We start from the raw sequence: 15,051 nt of genomic DNA on the forward strand, positions 1-15,051 counted from the left end.
GTCAGTATGAACAGGAGGAATGATTACAGCAAGAAAAACAGCTTTAATGTTCATTTGATGACTGACTGTTGGTTTAAGACACACTTGATAAACTGTGAACTCGTCCTTTAGCTCCCGTCTAACTTGTCAGGAAAGTAAAAAAAAACAAAAAACATTGCAAACCTCAAATTTTGGAACATACAACATCAGAACAGAATATAAATGGATATTTTCTGACTTGCCGTACATTTATCACTCCTAACGTTTTATAATTTTCTTTCCCTCGTGATGAAATGTGCTTCCAAACCTCAACTTGTATTCAAGATCCTCAGTAAAAGTACAGTATTAGTTGCTAAATTTCCCCAAAGTATCAAAAGTAAAAGTACTCGTTACGTAAAACCGACCCACTTTTTCATGTTTTATTGTTTTATACCATCAAATTAAACAGGATTGAATGAGGCTTTTTTTTTACACTAATCAACAATAAAGGACTAATGTCAAGGTGAAAATATAATAACATATATATAAATATATCTTCTGTTTTACATGTAAAATCTGCGTCTGAGATGTAAGTTTAGCTGTCAAATAAATGTAGTGGAGTGGAAAGTACAGTATTTCCTCTGAAATGTACGGCAGTGTTGGACGTCTGAGTGAAGCTCTGCTGCTGCTTCGCTCAGAGGAAGTTTCATCACCACGCTGAGGTTTCTGTGGTTTCTCTGTGGTCATGTGACTCTGGAGGAGCCTGATGTTGACGTCTGAACTTCTGCTAGTCAAACCAAACCAAACCGCCGTCACCTCGTGGATGAGAGGCGGCGCAGCACTGCGTGTGTGTGTCGTGTGTCTTGACCGCGGCTTCTGAAACAAACGTCTCCTGGAGCTTCACATGGATGTTCTGGTTTCAGACTGTGTCATGTTTTAGACTCAACCTGCTCTGCGTGATGATGACTGAAAAAGTCTTTTGCCACATTAAATGACTACGGTTTCATTTTCATTGTGTTCTCTGACTCAGTGCAGGAACCGTGTTGGACACTATGAATGTTTTCACCTCTTAACTGATCTGTCTGTTTGGTTCGTTAAGGTCAGTCAGACGTTTGCTCAGAAGCAGACTGAGATCTTTCTTCTCAAGCAGTCACGATTATCAAACACTAAACATACAACACCAACATCTGCTTCCCTGAAGGGTCTGTAGAGGGTTTTGTTTGCTCTGGTCTGAATCAGTGTATGAAGGTAAACTCGGTTCGATTTCTTTTCACAGATAAAAATCCAAGTGAACCAAAATGCATCACTGCAAGCCAGGTTAGAACGTTCTCGCTGCTCATTGGTCAGGTGTTTCTGGAGGCGGGAGCAAGAACGTAAACACAGGAAGGACCTCAAGTCAATGTCCGGCTAGCTGCTAGCTGTTAGCAACTGTTAAATTCCATGGATGTGTTATAAAAGCTACCGGACTAAAAATGGCGCCCATTCAGTCCTATAGGAATTGCTCGCCTGGCGCATACGCCAAAAAAAGTTTCTAGCTTCCAGGTTAGCGTCCGCATTGTGCGGCCCACTGAATATGCACAGTAGTGTTTCCCCCGCTGGCCCCGCCCACAAGCTCCCGTTCGGCCCATAGACTTTACATTGCGATGACGTCACGGATTTTTAAATCGCTTTTCTCGGCTCGAGGAAAGTTTTACAAACATAAAACCTCCATGGATCAAAAGACCATAATAGAAAGAGTCATAATTGATGTTGTTTGCAGTTCAAGGTGTCCTGTCAACAGTTTTACAGGCGTCTCTTTTACTGTGGTGGTCTATGGGGGATTTTTCGCTGCAATACCGCGAGTGACCACTGGGAAAAATTAGCTGCAAGGCTGAGCGGCGGCGCCCTATCCAGCTCTTATTATACATCCATGGGCTAGCTTCTAGCTGTTAGCAACTGTTAAATTCACTTATCAACATCCCAGCATGCAAGGCGCTCCTGGCTACGGGAGCCGTTTCGCTCACAGTACACGCTTGGTAGTCTGTCGGATCACGTTCCACAAACAAACTGCAGCAGTTTGTTTGTGGAACTGTTCGTTTTGGGACTGAGACCACTCCCTCTAAACGGTCTCTGTGCGGTTGTTTTGGTCCGAGTAGGATTACTGTTCAGATCTGCACAAACGAATCTCACCGAGGAGGAAAACCTGCCGGAGTCCCGTTCGAAGCCTGGTGGATATTGAACCACCAGACTGAAGGCGTTTTCATACCTGCTCTGGTTCGGAACTGTTGCAACAAAGAACGTTGGCCAGAGGAGCTTCTTCCTGTGTTTACGTTCTTGTTCCCGCCCCCAGACACAACTGACCAATGAGCAGAGAGAACGTTCTCACCTGGCTGGCAGTGACGCTTGGATTTTTCTCTGTGTGAAAAGAAACTGAACCAAGTTTACCATCATACACTGATTCACACCAGAACAGACAGACTAAAGCTGGGGGATACGGACAAAATCAAATATTTGACCAAATACCTCGATATTGATATTGTGATGTTATTGTAGGGACGACTATTAGTGCTTTCACAAAATATTTACTCAATGAGATTTCTGATAAATAATCAGGAACATGGATGTAATGACTGAATGGGTAAAGACCAGTCTCACTTTACTGTAATTGAGCCTTTAAAACCAGGAAAAGCCACATCACAATATCACAATATTTATATAATATCAATATGTTGCTCAGTCCTACCTAAAGACCACTTTAAATGGAAGGTCTTGGTCCATTTTTGGGTGCAGACCAAACCACTGGACCAAGATCACTTTAAAAAGTGGATCTCCATCTGCTTCCATGAAAACCAGGTCCACCTGTTCAGGCTTTCAGTCCACTTCTGTTCCACCTTCAGCACAGATCAGTTAAAACAGACCACGAGAATCTTGAAACCAGGTCAGTTCAGATCAGAGAACACGTCATCCTGTAGGCAGAGGTCGACGCTGGATGACGGATCAAACATGAGCAGGTTTCCCATGAGTCTTTGCTGTCCTCAATACCAACACAGTGATTCACGGATGAGCTAAAATAAGACGACTGTTCTTAGAAGAACCAAAAATAGAGAAAAAGATGAAGTGAGAAAAACCTGAAACTCAGCAGCTGGAGCTGCTTCTGAACGATCATTTACAAATGTTTCTGTCCTCTGTGATCACTGTATTTACTGCCTCAGTGACCTCTGACCTCCAAGCACAGCGAGTTTTCCAGTTGGTTTCCCATAATATGTTGCATAACACGCTGTAGTTAGTTATTGTGTTGTGCCCACATGGACGTACAGCTGGAAATACAGCTGCTGTGGAGAGACATTTGTTCTTACATTGTGTCTTCTGCACCTGTAAATAAAAAGAACACAGCTCAAGTTTTTTGTAATCATTCATCCAGAAAAACTCATCAGAAATGACGTTTTACTAAATAGTTCAGGAAGTCGAACAAAATGACATCAGATGCAACTTTAAACCATTTAATAAGTGTGGTTCTGTGAGTGGGACTCTTTTCTTGACTCATTTTTCTAGATGAGTTATATTTTTCCGATGACATGACATCACACTGTGCTGTCAACATGTTCATATGTTGCAAGATCATTATGAAAGTCCTTCTGCACAGACTGTCGCTCTGTGGTTTCATTGGCTAAATTATGAATGCATCAACTGGTTTAGTAATAAAAACACATTGATCGTGATGCAACGGCATCAAAACATTTAAATAAACTACTTCAGTTCCTCCCTGAACTCTGAATTCACTAGAAAGAGACCCAGCGCTCATGTTATGAGGTCGTCTACCAGGAACGTGACGTTATTTTGATGAATTTGCAGCAAACATTGAGTTGAAGTTTTTAGCAGGACGACTCTGCGCTGGTTCTGTCTGTGTTGATGAACCAATGAGGAGGCTGCGTCTGACCCTCTTCTATAATTACATCTTTCTATCTCTAATCAATGTTATGGATGTCTGAAGTGATCCTGATCCTGGATGTCAGTTATTCTCATCTAAGTCTGGAAATGTTGATTATTAAACTCCAACTCAGTTCTTTTCCATGAAGGCTGAAGACTTTTCTGTTTGCCTTTTATTAAATCTAATTTGAGGTTTTTGATTCATATCTCACACTGTGCAGTAACTTTTCTCCTGTTTTATTTCTTATTTTAACTTATTTTTATCTAACGTTTAACTGTTTTAAAGTCAATTTAAATGTCTTTTTATAATGTGTTTATTTTACATTCTGTCTTGATGTCTTTCATGTTTTTGCAAAACACTTTGAAATCTGTTTTCAGTTTTTGGACTTTTTCTCTAATCTTTGATTTTTGCTGAAATATTGGATCATTTGAACATTTATTGAAATGAAAGCATGTGAGAAGTTTAGAGGGAAAAATCACTATTTGGTGGAGCTGTTAACAACTCATAGACATGTGAAATGTGACCCCGACTACACACTGCTTTTTGTAAGACGTCAAAAGCCAAAAAGGTTGGAAACCACTGGTTTCATCTTTAACAATGTGTTGTATTTTAAAAGCTTGTTATATTATCCATTGTGTCAAATCTTCATCTGAAAAGTAACTAAAGCTGTCAAATAAATGTAGTGGAGTAGAAAGTACAATATTTCCCTCTGAAATGTAGAAAGTAGCATCACATGGAAATACTCAAGTAAAGTACATTTACCTCAAAACTGTTCTTAAGTACAGTACTTGAGTAAATGTACTTAGTTACTTTCAACCGCTGGGGAGCTGCGGACATGTTTAGACTGTCTGAAAACTAAAACAATAAAGGAAATGCACAACACACTTTAGAAATCTGCAGATGCAGCAAACTAGACTAGAGATTCTGAGAATGTTTCATGTTATTTAGTATGTCAGGATGCTTCCTGTGTCACACGGCTGTAGGAGTGTCTCTACGTGTCTCTGAGGAGCAGATATAAATGTCTCAGGTTCCTCCTCAGATCAGATCGACTCCAATCCGGACGTTCGTCTGTTGTCAGCAGTCAACTCTTCAGGGTGAGTAGACGTGTTTCTATCTGCAGAGCAACATGTGACAGTGATTCGCTCACAGACACTTGACATTATTAGACTCTGCAGGAGGGATGTAAGGTTAACATCATGTTATTGGTTTTACTTCATCTTTTTCAGATTTTTTGCTGTTTAGATGAGTGAATAATAATAATATTTAATCAAGTCAAAGTTTAAAATGTGTAAAACTTGATTTTTCAGGAATAGAACTGAAATTATTAGTTGATAAATTGATTAATTGATCAGAAACACAAAACTAATCTGTTTTGTTCATAGACTATTTGCCTTTATGAAGCCTTTCTCTATTTTATTACATCATTATTTGGTGTTTTGGACTGTTGGTCAGAAAAAATAAGACACGTGAAGACATCACCATGGAGATTTATCACTATTTTCCAACATTTTATTGACTAAACAATCAGTTGATTAATTAAACAAAACAATAGATAATGAAAATAATGAAAATAATCCTTTATTGATTGGTTCCCTGCACAGTTTAACACTTTACCAACAAACAGCAGCTCGTTTTACACACAAACACACAAACACACAAACACAACAACTCATGTATCAATCAGACACACTGAGATAAAAACACAACAACAGGCAGCACATGAGGATCTTTATTACATCACTGTTTTATTGTGTTTATGTAGTTTTAATGGTTGATAGTGTATAAATGTGTATATAGTGTAAATACAGTCAGATGTGTAGCTCTCTATAGAACGTACTACAGTGTATCTACAGGAAACGAGTCATAGAAATGCAGCAGGAAGCTTTCATCTTGTTTTTTTGATTGAATATAGATGTATTTCAGTGCGGTTATTATCCGTATGAATACATGTTAGTGTTTGAAGATGAACTGAAGAGTTTTAGAAGTGAGGATGTAAACATGTCAAATGTTTTGTTGCTTGTTTGTGTTTGTAGTATTAGTAGTAAAGTATTGAAGACATGTGAAGGCTGTAGTCACTGAATGCTTTCTGTGTGAAAACTATGCAAATGTGTCACAGTTTGATCCATAACTGTCGACTGTGTGAAGAGTTTGAACATGTGGACTCATTATTGATCCCTGCAGGGAACCGATCAGAAACAGAAAACAAGATTATAACAATAAATACAGACTTGTTTTCTTTTGAGAATAATAATAAATGCCCTCATCTTACTTTATTCTATTCATGTTGTAAAATTTTATTTTATTAATTTTAATTTTATTTCTTTGTCTTTTTAATCTATTTTTAATCTAATTTTTATTTCACTCTTTTTTATTATTATTTTAGTTTTTAAATCTATTTTTATTTGATTACATTTTCATAATTTGTATTTCTCGTGTGCATTAGTCTCAAATTGTTTTACTGTTTACATTTGTTTTGTTATTTGTCTTATTGTTGGTTTGTCATCTGTGAAGCACTCACCTGTATGAAATAACTAGACAAATAAAGATTGATTGATTGATCGATCAGTTAATGCAGCTTTAAAAAAAGGCAAAACAAGACAAAATTAAACAAATGATTTGTTTCTCTCAGAAACGTGTTTCATTTTATGGCAGATATTAAATCACTGATTCCCTCGGATAATATTTGTTTGACCAAATATAAAATATTAATTTCCATCATCATTAACGTTCTGCTCGTGTACAGATGTGCGTCTCCAGGTGTCTGCGATGTGTCGGCGTCTCTCTGGTTCCCCTGGCAACCGTCTGCATTCTCTCCAACATCCTGCTGCTGTTTCCTGAGCTGAAGATCCACTTCCTGTTGGAGGGTCATGTGACCAGAGAGGCCACCTGGGTCCCGGGCCTGTGGGGGTCCGGCCTCCTGGTGAGAGAGAAGTGTGTGTGTGTGTGTGTGATGTGTCATGTGCTGTGTGTGTGTGACTCAGGGCAGCTGTGTGTATTTTGGTGTTTTGTCACGTGTTTCTCCTCTGAGGTTAAATTCAGACTCAGTGTGTCATCAGGTTTAATTCCTGTTACTGCCTGAAAATATATAAAGTCTGTTTTGTTTTGGGATCCTGAGACTCGTCTGTTTAATTAAGATAATAATTCAGATTTATTTATCTAATCTAATCTAATCTAACTGCAGCGTTCTGTTCGTATCAGAGCTGACTGATGTTTGTTGTCGTGTCTGGTTTCAGGTTCTGCTCGGAGCTCGAGCGTTTGTGCGCAGCAGCAAAACACGAGGCTGCTGCGCCTTCAGGAGTGAGGTGAGCAGATGTTTGAAAAGTTCAGATTAAAAGTGCAACATTTAAATTATGTCGTTTGATTGTGTTTGGAAACTGCAAACATTCTGCCTGCTTGGGCCTGCTGTATGTCCAGATGTTGTGTCAGGTGTTTCAGATGTTGTTCTGTTGATCCAGATGTTGCTGCAGGTTTTTCTGGTGTTACAGATGTATGTTCTCTGTATCCAGATGTTGTGTCAGGTGTTACAGATGTTATTTCAGATGTTACAGATGTTGTGTCAGGTGTTTCAGGTGTTACAGATGTTATTTCAGGTGTTACAGATGTTATTTCAGGTCTTACAGATGTTGTGTCAGGTGTTACAGATGTTGTGTCAGGTGTTACAGATGTTATTTCAGGTGTTACAGATGTTGTGTCAGGTGTTACAGATGTTGTGTCAGGTGTCTCAGGTGTTACAGATGTTGTGTCAGGTGTTACAGATGTTATTTCAGGTGTTACAGATGTTGTGTCAGGTGTTACAGATGTTGTGTCAGGTGTCTCAGGTGTTACAGATGTTGTGTCAGGTGTTTCAGGTGTTACAGATGTTGTTCTGTTGATCCAGATGTTGCTGCAGGTTTTTCCGGTGTTACAGATGTATGTTCTCTGTATCCAGATGTTGTGTCAGGTGACGTACTCCTGTGTGTGTCTGCTGGCTGCTGGGATGTGCTGTCTGGTCAGTGCCACCGGTCTCGTGCAGGGTCCTCTCTGTCTGTACAACACCAGCTCTGGTTCCACCTGGGGGGTCCCGCTCAAACCCACCGCTGACCAGTGAGACAAACACACACACGCACACACACACACACACACACACACACACACACACACACACGCACACACACACATTTGCTATCCCTGTTAGACTCCATTCATTTTGTACAGCCTGACGTTTTGCACATTAGGAACAAGCTTTGGTCCCCATGAGGACGACTGGTCCCAGTAAGGTCACTGTTTATACCAGAGATGGTCCCAATAAGGATAGAAAAACACACACACACACACACACATTCCTGCTGTTCGACACTCTGATGGCTCGTCTCTGTCTCTCAGGGATGCAGGGTATCTGTATAACAGCAGTCTGTGGTCGGGAGTGTGTCTGGAGCCCAGAGGTGTGGTTCAGTGGAATGTAGTTCTGTTCAGCGTGCTGGGGGGCGCCAGCGGGCTGCAGGTCGTCCTCTGTGGAGCGAACATCCTCAACTCACTGCTGGGACTGATCCTGGGTCAGGGATTCTGCAACAACAAGGTGCGTCTCAATGAGGACAGAGCTCAGAACATGTCCTGTCCTCACCTCCTCAAAGGTCTGTTTCAGGGGTAAGATGAGAGGTTCAGGGTCGGTCAGGGAATCTCCTGTTTCAATAAGCATCCTCAGGGTGTGTGTTCTGGTTTTGATCATGTTGTGGGGACAGAAACCAGTTTGATGCCATAAAAAATACTTAACTAATAAATACAACATGATTTAGCAAAATACTAAGAAAATAAATGACAAACAGAAACACACAGAATTAACAGAAAAATTCACAAATGGTCAGAAATACACTCAGCGAGCACTTTATTAGGAACACCTGTGCAAGCTAATGCAACAGATCTGCCGTCAACTCTACTGTTATGAAACTTATACATCCTCAGTTTTTGTTGACATTGTCAGAGAGATAATAAGGTGTTCCTAATATTTTGTCCACCCCATTAACATACATGAGAAAGTAGAATTCATGAATTAAATGTGATGACAATTTATTTTTTTAAAAATTTCAAAAGATAGCGAGTTATTGATAATGTGCTCTTTAGCTTTCCATTATAATATCTGAAGGAATAACATCTAAACATTTTATTTATAGTATATAAACACATTATATACAGTATAATAAATAATAAGCCGTGGTGGAAAATAAAAAAAGTACATTTACTCTACGACTTGTACTTTACTTGAGTATTTCCATGTGATGCTACTTTCTACATTTCAGAGGGAAATATTGTACTTTCTACTCCACTACATTTATTTGACAGCTTTAGTTACTTTTCAGATGAAGATTTGACACAATGGATAATATAACAAGCTTTTAAAATACAACACATTGTTAAAGATGAAACCAGTGGTTTCCAACCTTTTTGTCTTTTGACGTCTTACAAAAAGCAGAGAGTTAAATGTTAGATAAAAATAAGTTAAAATAAGAAATAAAACAGGAGAAAAGTTACTGCACAGTGTGAGATATGAGTCAAAAACCTCAAATTAGATTTAATAAAAGGCAAACAGAAAAGTCTTCAGCCTTCATGGAAAAGAACTGAGTTGGAGTTTAATAATCAACATTTCCAGACTTAGATGAGAATAACTGACATCCAGGATCAGGATCACTTCAGACATCCATAACATTGATTAGAGATAGAAAGATGTAATTATAGAAGAGGGTCAGACGCAGCCTCCTCATTGGTTTGAAGGACATCAGTTCATCAACACAGACAGAACCAGCGCAGAGTCGTCCTGCTAAAAACTTCAAACTCAATGTTTGCTGCAAATTCATCAAAATAACGTCACGTTCCTGGTAGACGACCTCATAACATGAGCGCTGGGTCTCTTTCTAGTGAATTCAGAGTTCAGGGAGGAACTGAAGTAGTTTATTTAAATGTTTTGATGCCGTTGCATCACGATCAATGTGTTTTTATTACTAAACCAGTTGATGCATTCATAATTTAGCCAATGAAACCACAGAGCGACAGTCTGTGCAGAAGGACTTTCATAATGATCTTGCAACATATGAACATGTTGACAGCACAGTGTGATGTCATGTCATCGGAAAAATATAACTCATCTAGAAAAATGAGTCAAGAAAAGTACCTGAGTCATCAAGATAATTACACCGACAGCAGAGTCCCACTCACAGAACCACACTTACTAAATGAAACTGAAAACAGATTTGTGTATCAGAACTTTGTTTTTTCTTCTTTCCTCTCCCATTAATCATCTCACCACCCCTCAGATTTATCTGCTGACCCTTTGGAGGGGCCCGACCCCTAGGTTGGGAACCACTGGACTAAACTAGCTAACTGTATATAAAGTAGTGTAAACTAGCTCCACCTCCAGCAGCTACAACAGTAACATGCTGCTCTAACACTGATGCTTCACTATTAATAATCTAATGATGTCATATATAATAATATATCAGTCAGAGGGACCAAACCACTACTTTTACTGCAATACTTTAACTACATCAAGCTCATAATACTTATGTACTTTTACTGCAATACTTTAACTACATCAAGCTCATAATACTTATGTACTTTTACTGCAATACTTTAACTACATCAAGCTCATAATACTTATGTACTTTTACTGTGGTAAAGGATCTGAGTACTTCTTCTATTACTGATTATAAAACTAGTATTATGATGAGTTCAGGCTGATATGTGTGTGTGTGTGTGTGTGTGTGTGTGTGTGTGTGTTTTACAGGTCAGTCCAGTTTCAGCTTGAAACCGGTCGTCATGGATCCTGGAGGAAGAAGAAGAAACTCTTCATCATACGATAAAAATCTTTTATTTTCAGGTCAAACAGAACAGTCAAAGCTGAAAAATAAAAACATGTTCAACATGTTTTGGTCATAAAGCACTGACGCACTTTAGTTCAAAATAACTTTCAGATAATAAACTTAAACTAAACTTTGTGGCTGCAGGAAGAAACTTGTTTAATTATTAATTATGTTTTTATTTATTAAAATAACAGCTGTTAAAAAAACACAATTAAAACAAACAATAAGAACATAATAACATATAATAACATAATAACAATAAGTATTAAAGTGTGGGGGCTCATTTGCACAGCTTAATAGTCCATTTATGAATTGATTAAACTATCAATCAATCGATTAATGAATCAATAATAAAATGTGGAATTTGATCAATAAATTAAATAAACAATCCACAGTTTAACAATATACTAAATGGACTGTTTAAAGATTGATTGTTAATTCATTTTTTAATTTAAAGTTTTATTATCATTTATATTTATTGATTAATTATTCTTTATATATATTGATTATTCTTTTAAATATGTATTGAATTTTAATTTATTTTTAGATCAGATTCATTTTTCTGTTGTTTTATTCATTCATTTAGAAATCTAATAATTGAATCTGTAATTTAATATTGATTTTAAATCTATCTATTAAATTGTGAAATATTATTCAATAACTTTATTTAAATGTATTGATTAAGGAGCACAAATGAGCCCATAGGATGAGTCTCTTAACTTTTTTTGATAAAGTTGTTGATGAGTTGGTACTGATGATAATAAAAGTGATCATGTGATGCAGGACAATCAGAATTATTGATCAGGCCCCGACTCTGCAGCCTTAAATGATTTTTCACTGATGTGACGACGAATCTTCTCATTTATTCAGTCGACATCTCTGTGATAATAAATCCTGACAACAACAACGACAACACTGGAAACAGAAAACCTGCCAGAACTTCACATTTTCTTTGCACATTTTATTTATTCATGTATTTGTTTAATAATAGTTTTTATAAATTAAAAGACAGTTGCACCCTGAGCTCATATTTGATGATGAATCTTCTCTTTAATCTTATTTTGGAAAAAGGTCCTTAAGCTACTTTTCTTATATTTTCTGACGATACTAAAGTAAATACCTGAAACACTGTGTGCAGGTGTATCGAGGAGACCTGCCGCTGTTTTAAAAGGCAAAGCTGCTCACAGCAAATATTGATTTACTTTAGATTTCTGCTGTTTATTGAACTTTGTATGACTTTCATTGATGAATAAAAACTATTCATGGCATCATTAAAGAATCCTCACTTTATTTATAGTACTGAAAACTCTTTCACAGTTCTGTATGTGAAGAATCTTCTTTTCAATTCTATATTATCATTATTATTATTATTATTATTATTATAAAGTTGAACTAGTTTTGACAGCAATCAGAATTATTATCAGTGTTTTATTAGCTGCAGCTACAGTCACTGATTGGAGGATTGACAAACATAACAACATGATTACAATAATCATATAATACTATAAACATATATAATATATAGTATATAATAATATATACAGTATATAATATAGATAATAATATATGATCATAATGTGACATACACAGTTTATGTAGCCTAAATGTAAATTTTCAAATGTGTAGGTATGAAGATATTACACATACACATAATAGGCCTAATAAGGTGGATTTGTATGTTATGATATTCTACTCCTGGTCTTTATAGTCCTTAAAGGCTTAATGGTCTTCATCTCTTCACGGTCGCTCCTAACGAGTGACGGGATACGTCCTAATTCCCTTCAATGCATCCATGTTTCCCTCATGAATCTTAGTCTCTCCCGTTGAAGACGTGAGCAGAGAGGAAACGAGGAAACAAGACGACGACGACGCAGCTGATCAGCTGTCAGTCGGTTCTAACAGCTTTGTATCTGCACATATATGCACTATCCAAATATTCATAAAGGTGCACGGTCACCACTGCCAGCACAGCAGCGTTTCCTCAAACTGTGACAAACATCTGCACATTCATAAAAACCTGCATTCTGTTGAGCCGCAGCGTATAATTGGACTTCACTGCTCAGATGCCGAACACACATGAACCATTCCTGCTGGCAGAATATATAGAAATATTTTATTTGTTTGCATCTGTATTTATTGATATTCTGAATGTAAATTCATTATTTAATAACCTTGGTTATGATTTTGATGTCTTATAAACTGTACAAGGTATTTATTAGCCCAAATGTTTTAAGGGAAAGTGAAAATTAAGTGAATATATCACATATCAAACTATAAATTGTACCCAACACACAGTGAGTTTCAGTTTCACATGTGGCTGAATGGAAATGATGATAAATAATTAAAATGTGTTTCTCGCTGAAAGACAACAGAGGATCCTGGAATGATCAAATAAAGGAATTGATATATCATAGAAAGGATCGGTGTCCACATCATATCAGGAAGTCCACAGGGCTCAGACCTGGACTGTCTACACAATGACCCTTAGCTTCTCATTACGCTCCTCTGATGCTCCAACAAGGCCTCCAAATTAAACTGCTTACAGCACCAGTTAAAAGTTTTGACACACCAACTCATTCAAGGGTTCTTTACTTTTACTATTTTCTACATTGTAGAACAAAACTGAGGACATCAAAGCTATTAAATAACATGTATGAAATCATGATAAAAAAATATATATATAAACAATACAATACAATATGTTTCATATTTAAGATTCCTCACAGTAACCATTGTTTGTTTTCATGACAGCTTTGCACACTCTTGGCAATATCTTAACCAGCCTCATGAGGCTGCGACAGCTAAAGTAACAATGTCATTGCAGATTTCATTATAAATTTGTGACCCTGTTCCATAAAAAAGTAACCTGTCTATAAACCCGTCTTATATTCAAAAACTGGATGTGTAGTGGAAGGCTGTTCCACAACATTGAACCAGTGTAAAAAAAAGGAACTTCTGGCTGCATTATTCACTCTTGACACTTACCATGAACACAAGCAGAACAGGAAGAATCATAATGACACTATATCAATGATGACATGAGACGTTTCTTAACAGAAAAGTCGAAAAGCCTTGCTCTGCAAAACAGGAACTTGAGGTTGCAGGCACATTTAGATAATAATCTTGGTTTTCCTTTCCTGGCCGGTCCTCATGAGAGAGTTTCATCACAGCATTTGACCGTTTTTGCAACGGCACTTTAAGAAACTTTCAGAGTTGTTGAAATGTTCTGGATTGAATGACCTTCATGTCTTAAAGTAATGATGGACTATTGTTTCTCTTGCCATAATATGGATTACTACAGTAGTGTATTATGGGGCTGTTTGCTGTATACCAGCACTACCTCAGCACAACACAACTGATGGTCTCAAATGCATGAAGAAGGGAAGAAATCCCACCACTTAACTTCTGACGAGGCACACCTGTTAACTGAAAACCATCCAGGTGACGACCTAATGAAGCTGATTGTGCTATTGCCAAAAGTGTGCAAAGCTGTCATCGAGGCAAACAGTGGAAACTTTGAGTAATCTAAAATATGATATTGTAGCAGAGCCTTCATGGACTTAAGAGACTTGTTTATATGTGTGTTCAGAATGAAATGTTGGGTTATAGGATTCCTGGTATGGTGAGGTTCTGTGTACAGTTAATCTTGACTCACTCCCTTTAAGAAGTGGAAGTGTAACCATGGTAACAGCTGCACCATACTGTGTTACAGTGGATGTTAGAATGGTGCCAATTTCTGGTGTGTGAGTGTGTGAATAAACAGCCACAGTGGTAGTGTGCAGCCAAAAGAGAACCTTACCAGTTTTGTTAATCCCACAACATTACTGCAGATTCCACTAAATACTATTATGTCGTCACAACCCTGAGCAGTTCAACAGCGGGCAGAGTGGTGAGCATTCTCAAGCATTCTCAGGCGCAGGACAAATATTGTGCATTAAAAGCTCATCTTTTAAAGACTTTTGGACTTTCTGCCTTCCGGCCTCGGCGACAACAACGATCTGAGCTAACAGACAAAATGCTAGCTCGCCCTTGAAGCCACAAGCCTGACTTTTTATTTATTAAACTGTTTCTGCAGCAGCTGCCTTCCCAGGTACACACTGCTTTGGCCAACACCACCATTACTGAGTCAGTAATGTGTTGGCCAGAGCCCAACAGTCAGTAATACCAACTGCTTCATCAATGCCGGGGGGGAGATAGCGATTGTTGCCACAGCTAGAATCAGACTGTTGGTGGACATTAAGGGCTGCCGTCTGTTTAACTCTGTGATTGTCTGCTGCTATGCAGTACACTCAGCAGGCCGGAGGCCATCAGACTGTCTAGCATGCTCCTCGCTGCAGATGAGTTTGTCCAGCTCCT

The 15,051-nt window shown here is 38.0% G+C and overlaps 1 protein-coding gene across 1 annotated transcript; it reads left to right on the plus strand.

The window, feature by feature from the left end:
• The first annotated feature begins 6,579 nt into the window (after positions 1 to 6,579).
• Positions 6,580 to 10,690, plus strand: LOC121899532 (transmembrane 4 L6 family member 1). Its single transcript, XM_042415415.1, has 5 exons — positions 6,580 to 6,785; positions 7,099 to 7,167; positions 7,794 to 7,948; positions 8,228 to 8,420; positions 10,620 to 10,690. The coding sequence occupies exons 1-5, from the start codon at positions 6,609 to 6,611 to the stop codon at positions 10,638 to 10,640; spliced, it is 615 nt and encodes a 204-aa protein (XP_042271349.1). The 5' UTR covers positions 6,580 to 6,608; the 3' UTR covers positions 10,641 to 10,690.
• Positions 10,691 to 15,051: the final 4,361 nt, after the last annotated feature.

This window comes from Thunnus maccoyii, chromosome 6 (genome assembly GCF_910596095.1).
Source record: "Thunnus maccoyii chromosome 6, fThuMac1.1, whole genome shotgun sequence".
Classification (NCBI taxonomy): Eukaryota; Metazoa; Chordata; class Actinopteri; order Scombriformes; family Scombridae; genus Thunnus; species Thunnus maccoyii.